This window comes from Petaurus breviceps, unplaced genomic scaffold (assembly GCF_028583685.1).
Source record: "Petaurus breviceps papuanus isolate PSGF00001 unplaced genomic scaffold, PetGlider_PUasm1.0 188, whole genome shotgun sequence".
Lineage (NCBI taxonomy): Eukaryota > Metazoa > Chordata > Mammalia > Diprotodontia > Petauridae > Petaurus > Petaurus breviceps.
Window position 1 is genome coordinate 40747488 of NW_027185804.1, and position 13165 is coordinate 40760652.

Below are 13165 nucleotides of genomic sequence, written 5' to 3' on the forward strand. Positions count from 1 at the left end.
CAGACACTTTGCACACTACTGGTGACTGGGGCCTATGCATGGGGCATCGTCACTTCCCTTGCCATTACGTCCTCCCTTCTTTTATTATCTTTTTGTCAATTTAGCATCCTGGATAACTTTCTCTGTGAATATTCTGTCATCCTCTCTGCTTCCTGCTCTGATACTTATATGAGTGAAATGGTTCTTTTCACTTTTGCTACCTTTAATGAGGTGAGCACCCTTGTGATCATCCTTACCTCCTACCTTTTTATTCTGATTACTGTCCTACAGATGAATTCAGCAAGTGGGAGGCATAAAGCCTTCTCCACATGTGCCTCACATTTCATGGCCATCACCATCTACCATGGGACAATTCTCTTCCTCTATTGTGTGCCCAGGAATCAAAACCTTAAGGAGGAGGTCAAAGTGGCCTCAGTCTTTTATACAGTCATCATTCCTATGCTGAACCCCCTGATCTATAGTCTGAGAAACAAAGATGTAAAGGAAGCAGTCAGCAATTTAAAGGTCACCAAAATCTTACCTCAATTAATACATTCTCATTAATTCTGTGTCCTTGTAGCTTTATTGTTCATTGAACCACCTCTGTGACTCAACAGTAGTAGATTTTGTTCTGCCTCTTAAACATAATTCATTTTCCTAATTCATTTTATTTCTTCTGATATTCATTAGTAATTTCATTGTGACTTCAATGGATCAATGAACTTAATGATATGAGTACTCCTTCCAAGTGTTCCACCAGCTCTCCATCCTCATCTTCTCCAGCTAAGACATTATTTCCTATGTCTTTCTACCACTCTAAAGAGGATATACCTATGTCTTCTGGTGAGTCTGCTTGTCTCCAATCTTTCCTCACTCCAATCTCTCCTTTATTCAGTCATGAAAGTTACCATTCTAAAGTGCAGGTCTGGCCATGTCTCCCTTTACTCAGTAAACTCCAGTGGATCCCTGTCACCTGTAGGATCAAATACAAAATCATCTCTCTGTGATTCAAAGCCCTTCATACACTAGCCTCCTTCAACCTTTCTAAACTTCTTAAGTCTTACTCCCTGCTACATACTTCAATAAAATTACTGACCTCTTTACCAGTCATCAAACATGACTCTCCATCTATCAGTTCTAGGAAATTTATCTGGTTCTTTCCCATCCATGGATTGATCTCCCTCCTTGTGGAAACTTTGTGGCTACCTTCTTTCTTTATGGCTTCCCTTATATCCTAAATAATATTATATCTTCCACTCTTGACAAATTTCTCTGAAGTCTAGGGCTTTCCCTTTGTTAATTATTTATCATTTACTCTGTGTATAAATGCTATGTAAATATTTGCTTGTTAGCCCCCTCCTCCCATTAAGTAGTGAGTTCCTTGATATTAGTGACTGCAATTTGTCTCAAAAGAGACAAATATATCCTCAATACTAGGCACAGTGGCTGGCACACAGTAGGTACTTAATAATGGTTTATTGGCTAACAACACAATTGATTGCTGTAAGTCATCTTCTTTCATGTTGCATAGGCTCCAGTGTAGCTTTCTAACTGTGCATCTGAGAAGTTACTTTGAATATAGTTCTGGCCCATTTCCTTTTTTTTTAAGCAATTGGGGTTAAGTAACTTGCTCAAGGTGACACAGCCAGTTATTTTGTGTGGGTGCCAAGTATCTGAAGCCGGAACAGATCCCAGGTCTCCCGACTCCGGGGCCGATGCTCTTACTCACTGCGCCACCTGGCTGCCCCTCTCCCATTTCCTTTTTGATCATGTGTTAAGAATGATGCATTTTCTGTTTTATTTTCTCCTCCTATGTTGCCATATTGCCTCTTCTTCCCTATTTTTAAGATTTTTAAAAATTTCTTAATTAAATGAAAGCAAAAAAATTACTATTTTTTAATATTGAGTTCCGAATTCTCTCCCTACTCTTGCCCTCCTTGAAAAGGCAAACAATTTGATAAGATTACACACACAAAATAATAGGAAACTTCATATTAGCCAAGTTGCAAAACTCAGATAAATAAAAGAGCAAAGTTTTTGTTGTTTTTGTTTTTAAGTGTACTTCAATCTGTGTTCCAACTCCATCATTTCTTTAATTGGAGGTGGACGGAATTTTTCCTCACACGTCCTTTGGATATGTCTTGGGCCATTGTATTGCTAAGAATAGCTAAGTCATTCACAGTTTCTCATCATACTCTATTGCTGTTACTGTGTACATTGTTCTCCTGGTTCTGCTCATTTCACTTTGCATTACTTAATACAAATCTTCCCAGGGTTTTCTGAAAATATCTGGTTTGTTATTTTAATGGCATAATAACATTCCATTACAATCATATATCACAACTTTTTCAGCCATTCCCCAAGTGACAAACATTTCATCAATTTCTTATTCTTTGCCACCAAAGAAAAAGCTACTATAAATATTTTTGAATATGTAGGCCTTTTTCCCCCCTTTCATCCACAGTATATAAAAATAGTAGCTGTATTTCTTGAGTATTCTTTGGGTATAATTCCAAATTGCTCTCCAGAATGGTTGGATTAGTTCACAACTCCACCAAGTGTCCCTATTTTTCCACATTCCTTCCAATATTTGTCATTTTCCTTTTCTGCCATATAAGCCAATCTGATAGGTATGAAGTGGTACCTCAGAGTTGTTTTAATTTGCATTTCTCTAATCAATTATGATTTAAAGCATTTTTTCATGTGATTATAAATAACTTTGATTTTGTCTCCTGAAGATTGTTTATATCCTTTGACCATTTGTCAATTGGGGAATGACTCATAGTCTTATGAATTTGACTCAGTTATCCATATATTTGAAAAATGAGACTTTTATCAGAAAAAAACTTGCAATAATTCCCCACCCCATCCCCACCAATTTCTTGCTTTCCTTCTAATCTTGGCTCATTGGCTTTGTTTGTGCAACCCCTTTTTAAATTAATGTAACAAGAATAATCCATTTTGCATGCCGTAATGTTCTTTATCTTTTCTTTGGTCATAAATTCTTTCCTTGTCCATAGATCTCACATGTAAGATATCCCATGCTTCCCTATATTTTTTTCCTGATATCACCCTTTATGTCTAAATCATGTATCCATTTTGACTTTATCTTGCCATATGGTGTGAAATGTTGGTTTATACCCAGTTTCTGCCATATTGCTTTCCAGTTTTCCCAGCAATTTCTGTCAAATAGTGATTTCTTGTCCCAAAATCCTAGATCTTTGGACCTGCCAAACAACAAACTACTAAGGTTGCTTACTATTGTGTACCTAATCTATTCTACTTACCTACCTCTCCATTTCATAGGTAGTACCAGATTGTTTTGATGATGACTGATTTGCAATGCAGTTTAACATAAGTACTTCCTCAAACTTGAGAGTTGGGTCTAAAAAATTTTAATGAATAGAATTAGGTCATATTTATGCACATGTTCACTTTTCTCTCAAAGCAGGTGGAGCATGCATACAGAGCTGTAGTCAAAACTGAGCCCTTTTGGGGATTAGGGTTATTTTTCTTAATATTGCACCAGTCCTGTATTCCTTGTATAAATCCCACCAGTCATAGTGTAGGATCTTTGTGTTATAAATTTTGTAATTTCCTTGCTTGTATTTTATTTAAATTTTTGCATCAATATTCTCTAGGGAAATTGTTCCCTAGTTTTATCTTTTTTTCTCTATGTGATTTAAGTATTAGCATAATATTTGTGTGGTAAAAGGAATTTGGTAAGACTCCTTCTTTGCCTATTTTCCCCAATAGTTTATATTATATTGGAATTAATTGTTCTTTAAATGTTTGGTAGAATTCTCTTGTGAATTCATCTAGTCCTGGATTTTTTTCTTAGGGAGTTCATTTATGACATGCTCAATTATTTTTTCTAAGATAGGGTTATTTAAGTATTCTATTTGTTCTTCTGTTAATTTGGGCAATTTATTCTCCACCATTGCTGGTGGACCAATCTCTTGGAAATGAGACCAAATTCCCTATTGCCTCATGAATGACCACAAACATTCCTCATCACCTTGCAACTGTGACCAGGGCTCCTGCTCCCCTGAAGATGCAAGTGCTAATACTCCTTTTGGCTTTGGGGCTGCATCCTGGGATTGTATAGGGACAATGAAACAGAATCCTAAACCCAGTGTCAGCAAAGGGTCCTCTTATGCCCAGTTGTTTGATCCAACACTATCCCTAGGTTGAAAGCCTGCTGCTGCCAATGCAGTTACCTCCACAGGCCACTACTGGTGTCAAGATAGGACTTGTATTGAGCCCACTCTGAGTTGGGCTCCAGGTTGTACACCTCTACCCTTCAGAGACCTTTTCTGCAGACCTCCTAAATGGTCTTGGGTTGGAAATCATTTTACTTGAACTTTTACCAGTTCTGCAGCTCTACAATTATACTTGAGATGTTATTTTAGAGTTGATGTGAGGGAAATTTAGGAGATTTTAGTAGATATCTTTTTTTTTAAAGAAATTGGGGTAAGTAACTTGCTCAAGGTTACATGGCCAGTTATTTCTGGGTGTGGTGCTAAGTATCAGAGCCCAAATTCAATCCCAGGTCATCCTGACTCTGGGGCTGGTGCTCTCACTCGCTGAGCTACCTGGACACCCCTAGATTTCTTCTTTATTCTATTGTCTTGGCTTTTCCTCCTCTCATGATCATTAAGGGCTGGCTGAGATTATGCCTTTGTTTATCCTTGTATCTTGCAAATCACATGACAGAATTCCTTGCATATAGTCAGTGGTAGAATAGAGTAGAACGGAATAGAGATTAAGATATGTAATGAAGAAACTTTAATTACAGAAAATAGGTGATTATTTTTTTCTCATTTGCCCATATCTATGTTATATAATCATTAATAAATATTTTCCTAATTAAATCAAATTCAATACAATGAAATTGTCATGTTGACACCTAAAAAACTATTTCTTTTGACACTGGGTTTATGTATCTCCTGATGATGCTGAAATAGATACAGAAGGATAGAATCAAGAATTCCCAAATGACCTTAGCATAGTTTGGGGGCACTCTTTTCTTATGTTGGGTTTCCCATGAAAAGACTCTGGAAAGGGTGGATTGGTCACTGAGACTGTTTCCTTCTTACCATATCATTATATGCCTTGAAGCCTATCTCATGCTGAGTTGTCTTCATCTAAGAATGGTGAGCTGAAACCAACAAGGAATAGAGGGGAAATACCTAATTACAGAATGAATCACAAACACATCTTCTCTTTCTTCCAATTCCATGTGTTAGAGATGTTTACATTTCCTTTGGAGTATTGGCAGTTCATTTATGTATGTTATATCATATTTTCTCCTTCCATTTTCTCATCTTAGAAATTAGTAAAAACATGAAAACATCAAAGAGGAATACTACTAATTGATAATCTTTTACTTTGTGTATGTTCTGTGGAATGAATCTGCAATTCACAAAAACTCTGGGATTGTAACAGTCCACCTTATTTTCACCAACTCTTTTCAGTTATTATTATCTGTGCATGATGCTACTGTTACTGTTACTGTCGATTAGTAGGACTATCTATATCATCTATTTTAGAGCTCAAACAGATGTAAAGAACTGAAAATCCCAACCCTTTCATTGCTAAAGATGAAGAAACATAGCCTATGATTCTGTGAAATCTTCCTTATAAGCGAATGTTCTCCAGGATTTTTTCAGCTTAACTAGTAGAATATAATCATTCAAGCCCAGTGACTATTGTTTTTTTCTTTTCTTTGCATTGTAAGTACCTTGTACTATACTTAATATATAATAGCTACTTTAAAAATATTTGTATTTTAATGTTAATTTTAATGTAAATGACAAATAAATCATTGTTTTCCTTTTTAATGAAGGAGAAATTGAAATAGGTATCATTCATGCTGCTAAAGATGAAGAAACATAGTCTATGACTCTGTGAAATTTAGCTTATGACAAGCATACCCCTAGAATGTTCTCCAGGATCTTTTCTGCTTAACTAGTAAAATATTCTACTTCACATAAAATACCTACTTAAAAAAAATTACTTCACGATATTAATGTAAATGCAAATGACTAATCATTGTTTTCCTTTTGAGCAAGGGAAGAGAATTTATTTTTTTTAAAGCAATTGGGGTTAAGTAACTTGCTCAAGGTTACACGGCCAGTTATTTCTGGGTGTGGTGCTGAGTATCTGAGCCCGGATTTGATCCAGGTCATCCTGACACTGGAGCCGGTGCTCTTACTCGCTGAGCCACCTGGCCGCCCCTAGGGAAGAGAATTTAAATAGCTATCATTTGTATGTTCTATGTCCATAACCACAACTTAATTTTCCAACAATCCTGTGAGGTGGGCTTTAGGGGCCTTGCCATCACTATTTTACAGATTAAGAAACTATGGATTTTAGACTTTAAGAAAAATACTCATTTTAATACAGATTATAAATATCCAAGGTAGTATTTGAAGCTTTCTCCATGACCCCAAGTCCAGCAATGGCACCATTATATAGTATTTATAATTAAAAATATAGCTATAGAATCTGATCCCATGATTCCTCACTTTACAGTTAGATACACTTCATATTACAAAAGGATTCCTTTAGAGGAAGCTCTTATAAGAGTGGAAAGAATTTGAGCCCAAACATCCTTTATTATATGGCTCTGTCAGTTTATGGAGACCAACTGCTCCCTTCTTTGTAAAGGGGAGATGAGGAACTCAAGTAATATAAAAGTTTTTCTTTAAAAAAAAAATTACAACTTCCTCTCATTGCATCACTTTTGAATGCTCAGCATCATTATTTACTTTTGGGAATTTCATTAGCTCCAGTAAAGTCAAGATAATGATCATCAGTAAATTTTCTTCTGGGATTAAAAGGAAATTATGCTCTGGAAAGTGGACCCATAGGATTTCAAAGTTCTAGATAATATGGCCCAAAGCTTAACAGAAACTCACTAGGGCTCAGGCCTCAAAGGCCAAAGAAAAAGATGTGAGATCAAGACAACTGGTCCCAGACTTTGCTTCCAGGCATAAGAATTCTGAGACTCACTTGTCCCTCCAACAGGTAAGGAGATGGTCTTTCATCTCCTTTTCCATGGGTCAATGAAAAACATTACTTTCTTACTTCAAACATCCAGGAACTTTGTCCATTCTCCCATCTATCCAGCCATTCCAAAACATACATCAATTGAATTTTATGTGTGTGTAAGATATTTTAATAGGCATGGTGGATACAACAATTAAAAGTGATGGGGCCCCTTCTAGGAAAGAAATACAGTTTGGATTGGAAAGGATATCAGAGAAAAATGTTGTAACATATTATAGACAAGTATAGAGCCAACAGAGTTATCTAGATACAATATTCTAGGGAAACTTAAAAGATAAAGAAAATATGCATCGTTGAGTGTGGAAGTTACAATGAAGATTTAAAAAAAGTTGCATATCATATTGCACTAAAATATATGTATTTCTTAAAAGCTACATAAAACTTGGGCTTTACTTTGAATTCAGTGTAACATTTTTTTCCAAGTCTAGTGAAAGTTCTATATAAATATAAGCAGACAGGACAGGTTAATAGTAGATTTGGGAATAGCATTATTGAAATTAAAAAAGAAAACACTGCATTTTAAGTAGTGGCATGAAGGAAGGCATACTGGAATTACATTATAGAGGATCTTGAATGCTAGGTTAAGAAATTTACATTTCATTTTATAGATAATAGGGAAACATTAAAGGTTTTTTGTTCCTGTTTTTTGTTGTTGTTGTTGTTTTGTTTTAAACCAGGACAGGGTCACTAAGATTATTTTTGAAGCTGTGTAAAATATGGACTGGAAGGGTAAGAGAATGGAGGAAGGAAGATCAGTTTGGAAGATTTTGCAATACATGATGTGAGTAGTGATGAGTGTCCAAATTGGGGTGGTAACCAGATGAGCAGAGATGAGATATGAGGGACATTGTGGAAATGTATACAACAGGATGTGAAAAATGTTTGATTAAATGAGGTGAAAGAAAGATAAAAGTAAAAACAAACAAACAAAACCCATAGATTTCAAGGCTGGGTGAATAGAAGAAAGGGGCTGACATCAATAGAAATATCCATGTTGGAATTTGATTACCAGTGATTTTAGTCACATACTGATTTATCCTGGAACTAATGCTTTCTGGTTTCTTAACTTAGATAAAATTCAATTAGTCTTTATTGATCACAGATCTGTCTAAGTAGGGGTTTGGTTTTGAATTCATGTGAGCTCCTTGGCATAAAGTTCATCAAAGTAAGTAAATTAATACAACAAATAAGCCCAGTCTAGAAGCTGATGCTGACATCTATTCCTACCTTTCAGAAACTGAGACAATGGCTATGAGGATAAAATAAGATTTATTTACTATCTTTATAAGAAAGGATCAACACTTGTGATCTCTATGTAGAGGGCCAACCTCCTGATATCACCTTACAAAGAGTGGGGGGGGGGATTTTGTGGAGTGATGGAGTAATCTTCCTCCTTAAGCCTAAAAATTTTTTTAAAAATCAGAAACAATTTTTTGGCCAATGACATGAATTTATGAAACAAGAAACAACTTACAGGAGTCAGAAGTGTTAACATGTTATGAACTAAAGGTGGCTTTTCAACAACTTAAAACTTAAAACCTGATATGAACCGTTTACTATCAAAGCTATAAGCAACTGTGCTCAAAAATTAGTTTTTTTTTTAATTTAGAATTTCAAAATCAGGAGACATAAAAATATCTCCTTATATACTGTATTATAAAAGGAACACCTCTTGGATTTTTTTTATTTCAATGAATATCAAATCTCCAAATCACTAATGCATTTTAGCAAAATAATTGATAAATTTTCTCAAGTTTGTCTTGTGAAAGGTAGAGAAAAAACAGGCTAGCTCAGAAGACAATTAGTTGGATATAGTACTGATTATATAATCAAAGAAAAAGTTACTACCAATTTAGAAGGTCTCCAAAGGAAGGTTTTGGGCCAGTCCTGAAGTGAAAGAAGAGAAAGAGATAGAAGTAGAACATTGATGTATATTTGTACTTCAAACACAAATGAGTAAATGACCAACAGATATGATAAAATGCATCTACATGAGAGGAAATTCCATAAAAACTAAACTATTATTTTTATTTCTCATGGACAATTGAAGTAATGATGCAGCAAACAAAGTTAAACTCCATGTTTTAATGATATTTTATACACCAAAGGGCATAGGGCAGGTTTATCAATCAGCCAATCAAATAGCATTGTGCCAGAATGCTACATGCCAGGTTCTATGAACTTATTGATTGGGACACAAATACGAAAGTGAGATAGCATTAATACAAAAGCAAAGTATTATTTCATCAGATAACACATTTTGAATTGGAAAAGGTCTTCAACTCATATGTGCAAAAATACTTATAGCAGTTTGTTTTGTGGTGGCAAAGAATTGAAAATCAAGGGGATGCCCATGAATTGGGGAATGGCTAAATATATTGTGATATATGAATGTAATGGAATAGTATTGTGCTATAAGATATGAGGAGCAAACAGAATTCATAATAACCTGGAGAGACTTATATAAACTGATCCTGAGGAGACCAGAGCCAGGAGAACTTTGTATACAATTACATACCCACCCTATGTGTGATGACCAGCTTTGATAGACTGGGCTCCTCTGAGCAATACAAGGCTAGAAGACAACTTCAAAAGACTCATGATGGAAAGTGATATTCACATCCAGAGAAAGAACTACAGAGTCTGAATGCAGACTGAAGCAAACTGCTTGTCTCTCTTGTGTTTTGTTTTGGACCTTCTTTCCCATTGTTCACTCCATTGGTTATAGACCTTCTTTACAACTTGACTAATGTTCAGTGTGAAGGTCTTTGTAGAACCTATATTTGATTGCATGCTGCCATGGGGGGAAAAGGGGGTGGAGAAGGAGGAGGAGAAAATTTAGAACTGAAGGAATTGTGGAACTGAATTCTGCAAAGTAAAACAAATAAATAAATTTAAGAATTAAAAAAAAATTCTTCAAAATCACTGGTTCATGTAGGATGAATTTTAACTAGAGATGTCTGTGACTTAATTTTTTTCTTTTAAAAGAATTCTAATGTTTTATTTTCCCCGATATATGTAACAGAACAATTTTAACATTCTTTTTTTCAAGTTTTGAGTTCCAAATTTTCTCCTTCCCTCCTCTCTCCTACCCTCATTTAAAAAGCAAGCAATTTGACATAGGCTATACATGTGTACCAATGCAAAACATGTTTTCACATAAGCTGTTCTATGAAGAAAACACAGACAAAAAAAATCAAAGAAAATGAAAAAAATACCCTGTATCTTTGATCTGAATTCAGGATCTACCAGTTCTTTTTCTGGAGACTGATAGTACATTAATCACAAGTCTTACAGAATTCTCTTATACCATTGCTAAGAATAGCTAAGTTATTCATAACAGATCATCATACAATATTGCTGTTATTTTCTATAATGTTCTCCTGGTTCTGCTCATTTCACTTTGCATCAATCCTCATGTAAGTCTTTGCTAACATTTTACCTACTTTTTTTTGCATTTATATTCATTAGGGAAATTGGTCTATAATTTTCTTTCTCTCTCTTTCCAGTTTAGGTATTTGCACAATATTTGTATCAAAAGAAGAATTTGGTAGGACTACTTCTTTGTCTTTTGATGCTGGTAAATTGGTTTTCTTTCTTTTTATAAAATCAAATTAACCGGTTTTATCTATTTTATTGTTTTTCTTTCATAAAGCTAGCTTTTAGCTTTATTTATTATTTCAATAATTTTCTTGATTTCAATTTTCTTAATCTCTCTTTTGGTTTTAAGAATTTCTAATTTGCTATTTAATTGAGAATTTTTAATTTCTTCTTTTTCCATCTTTTTTAATTGCATGCCCAATTCATTGATCTATTATTTCTCTATTTTATTCATGTTAATAATAGTTATGTCCCTGTAGATTCAACTAACCCAAATATATGCATAGTAGTAGTTTACAAAAGAAATTATTTCTATATGAAAGCCTAACTCCCAGATGTATCTCTTCTCTCTTTCTTGTCTTTATAGAAATAGGTAGAGGGTCCAGAACAATTTTGTCTTTATTCTACATGCTGTTATGCTCTACAGGATTGAGTTCCTGTTTCCTTTTCCATGAGCCATGGTGATCACTGAAAGCAATCAGAGTTCTGTGACCACATTTATGCTCTTAGGATTCACAGATTATCCAGAGCTCAAAGTATTCCTTTTCCTGGTATTTCTGGTTATGTATATCATTACAGTCATAGGAAATCTGGGCATGATCTTAATCATCAGAATCAACCCCAAATTGCATACCCCCATGTATTATTTCCTTAGTCATTTGTCCTTTGTGGATTTCTGTTACTCTTCCATTGTTACACCTAAGCTTTTGGAGAATTTAGTTCTGGAAGACAAAAGCATCTTTTACTCCAGTTGCATGCTACAATATTTCTTATCTTGTACTGCAGTGGTTACAGAGTCCTTCCTACTTGCTGTGATGGCCTATGACCGCTTTGTGGCTATTTGTAATCCCCTTCTCTACACAGTTGCCATGTCTCAGAGACTTTGTACGCTGCTGGTGGCTGGCTCCTATCTCTGGGGTATGTTTGGTCCCTTTGTACTCTTATGCTTTGCCCTACAATTAACCTTCTCTGGCTACAAAATCATCAACCACTTTTTCTGTGAATATACTGCTCTAATTTCTGTCTCCTCCTCAGATATCCATATCCCACACTTACTGCTTTTTGGTTTTGCTACATTCAATGAGGTTAGTACCCTCATCATCATCCTTGCCTCTTATACTTTTATTTTTATCACTGTAATAAAGATGAATTCAGCCAGTGGGAGACGTAAAGCCTTCTCCACTTGTGGCTCCCACCTGACAGCCATCACCATCTTCCATGGAACCATCCTTTCCTTGTACTGTGTTCCCAATTCTAAAAACTCAAGGCATACAGTCAAAGTGGCCTCTGTCTTTTATACAGTAGTGAACCCCATGTTGAACCCTCTCATTTACAGCTTGAGGAACAAAGATGTGAAGGAGGCCTTCAGGAAACTGATATACAGAAATGCCTTTTCTCATTGATCATGCTTGTCTCCTTGCCATTAGATCATTAGAGCTTGGTAGATGAGACATTATCCATTTTTACAATCTCATTTTATTTTTATAAACTAAGTCTCATAAAGTGAGAGATAAAACAATAATAACAACAACAAAACCTGCCCAGTGTCACAAAGTTAGATTATCATATTGAGCAGCTTAAAGCATTAAACTCCTGATTCTTGATTGAGTGGTTTGTCTAGCATACACCTATTTTTATCTTTGTATTTCTGTAACTGTATAACATGAATGCAATACCCATAGCAGCTGCTATGAATATGCAGATGTATTTCCAGCGTTGAATCACAAAATAAAACAAACTCTCTTCCTCAGAGGAAACTGAGATATTTATTCAGATACCAGAAAGCCAATTCCACCATGGTAACAAAAAATTTTCTACACATTACCTATGTAGGGAGTGCTGCCATTTCCAAGTATCCCCACAAACAAGTTCCCCTAGGCAAAATTCCTCCCTCTATCACTCATGCTAGCTGCTCTGCCTCAGCTCTCTCCCAACTCTTCTCAGCTCCACCCATTTGGTAAGCTCCTCCCACCATGGGCTCCATGTAAGTTAGCTATGGCTTGGATCAGAGTGCAAAGCAGGTCACATAGATCTATTAAGGGACAGGGAAGATCTTCAAATTCCCTTAACATTACAACTTAACTACATTGACTAAGAATAAATCAGTTGATTCAGCAACTGCACTAGTTCTCTATTACCTAGAAAACAGTGCTGCCTCTTCTTCCTGTTATTTATTATGTTGGCACTGGGTTGCTGATAATTCACTCTTCCATGAAATTGATTTGCTTTGATTACAAGTTTCTCATTGATTTAAAAAAGAACTTGATTTGGGAAATGATACCACAGGATCCTGAAATTCTATCAGCTAAAAGAAATTACCCTGAAACAAACTATTACAAATCAATTTCATGTAGAAAAATTCAGATTTCATTGTGTAGATATTTTAAATGTAATGGAAAACATTTCATTTTTATAAAACTTTAATTTTATTTTTTATTCTAATTAACAATAGTGAATTGCCTTTACTACCCACACAATCTCACAATTAAAAAGAAAAACCACAGACAATACA

The 13165-nt window shown here is 35.2% G+C and overlaps 2 protein-coding genes across 2 annotated transcripts in view; both read left to right on the forward strand.

Moving 5' to 3' along the window:
* Positions 1-543, forward strand: part of LOC138163339 (olfactory receptor 5D18-like) — a 7442-nt gene extending 6899 nt beyond the window's left edge. The window contains exon 2 of the mRNA XM_069090862.1: positions 4-543. Coding sequence (XP_068946963.1) covers positions 4-543 — 540 coding nt within the window. The remainder of the gene's footprint in view (positions 1-3) is intronic.
* Positions 544-11111: 10568 nt separating this feature from the next.
* LOC138163340 (olfactory receptor 5D14-like) lies at positions 11112-12056 on the forward strand. The gene has a single exon (XM_069090864.1). The coding sequence runs from the start codon at positions 11112-11114 to the stop codon at positions 12054-12056; it is 945 nt and encodes a 314-aa protein (XP_068946965.1).
* Positions 12057-13165: the final 1109 nt, after the last annotated feature.

What these genes read in the sequence shown, in the direction of transcription:
- LOC138163340 (XM_069090864.1), top strand. Translation starts at nt 11,112, where the DNA reads ATGGTGATCACTGAAAGCAATCAGAGTTCTGTGACCACATTTATGCTC.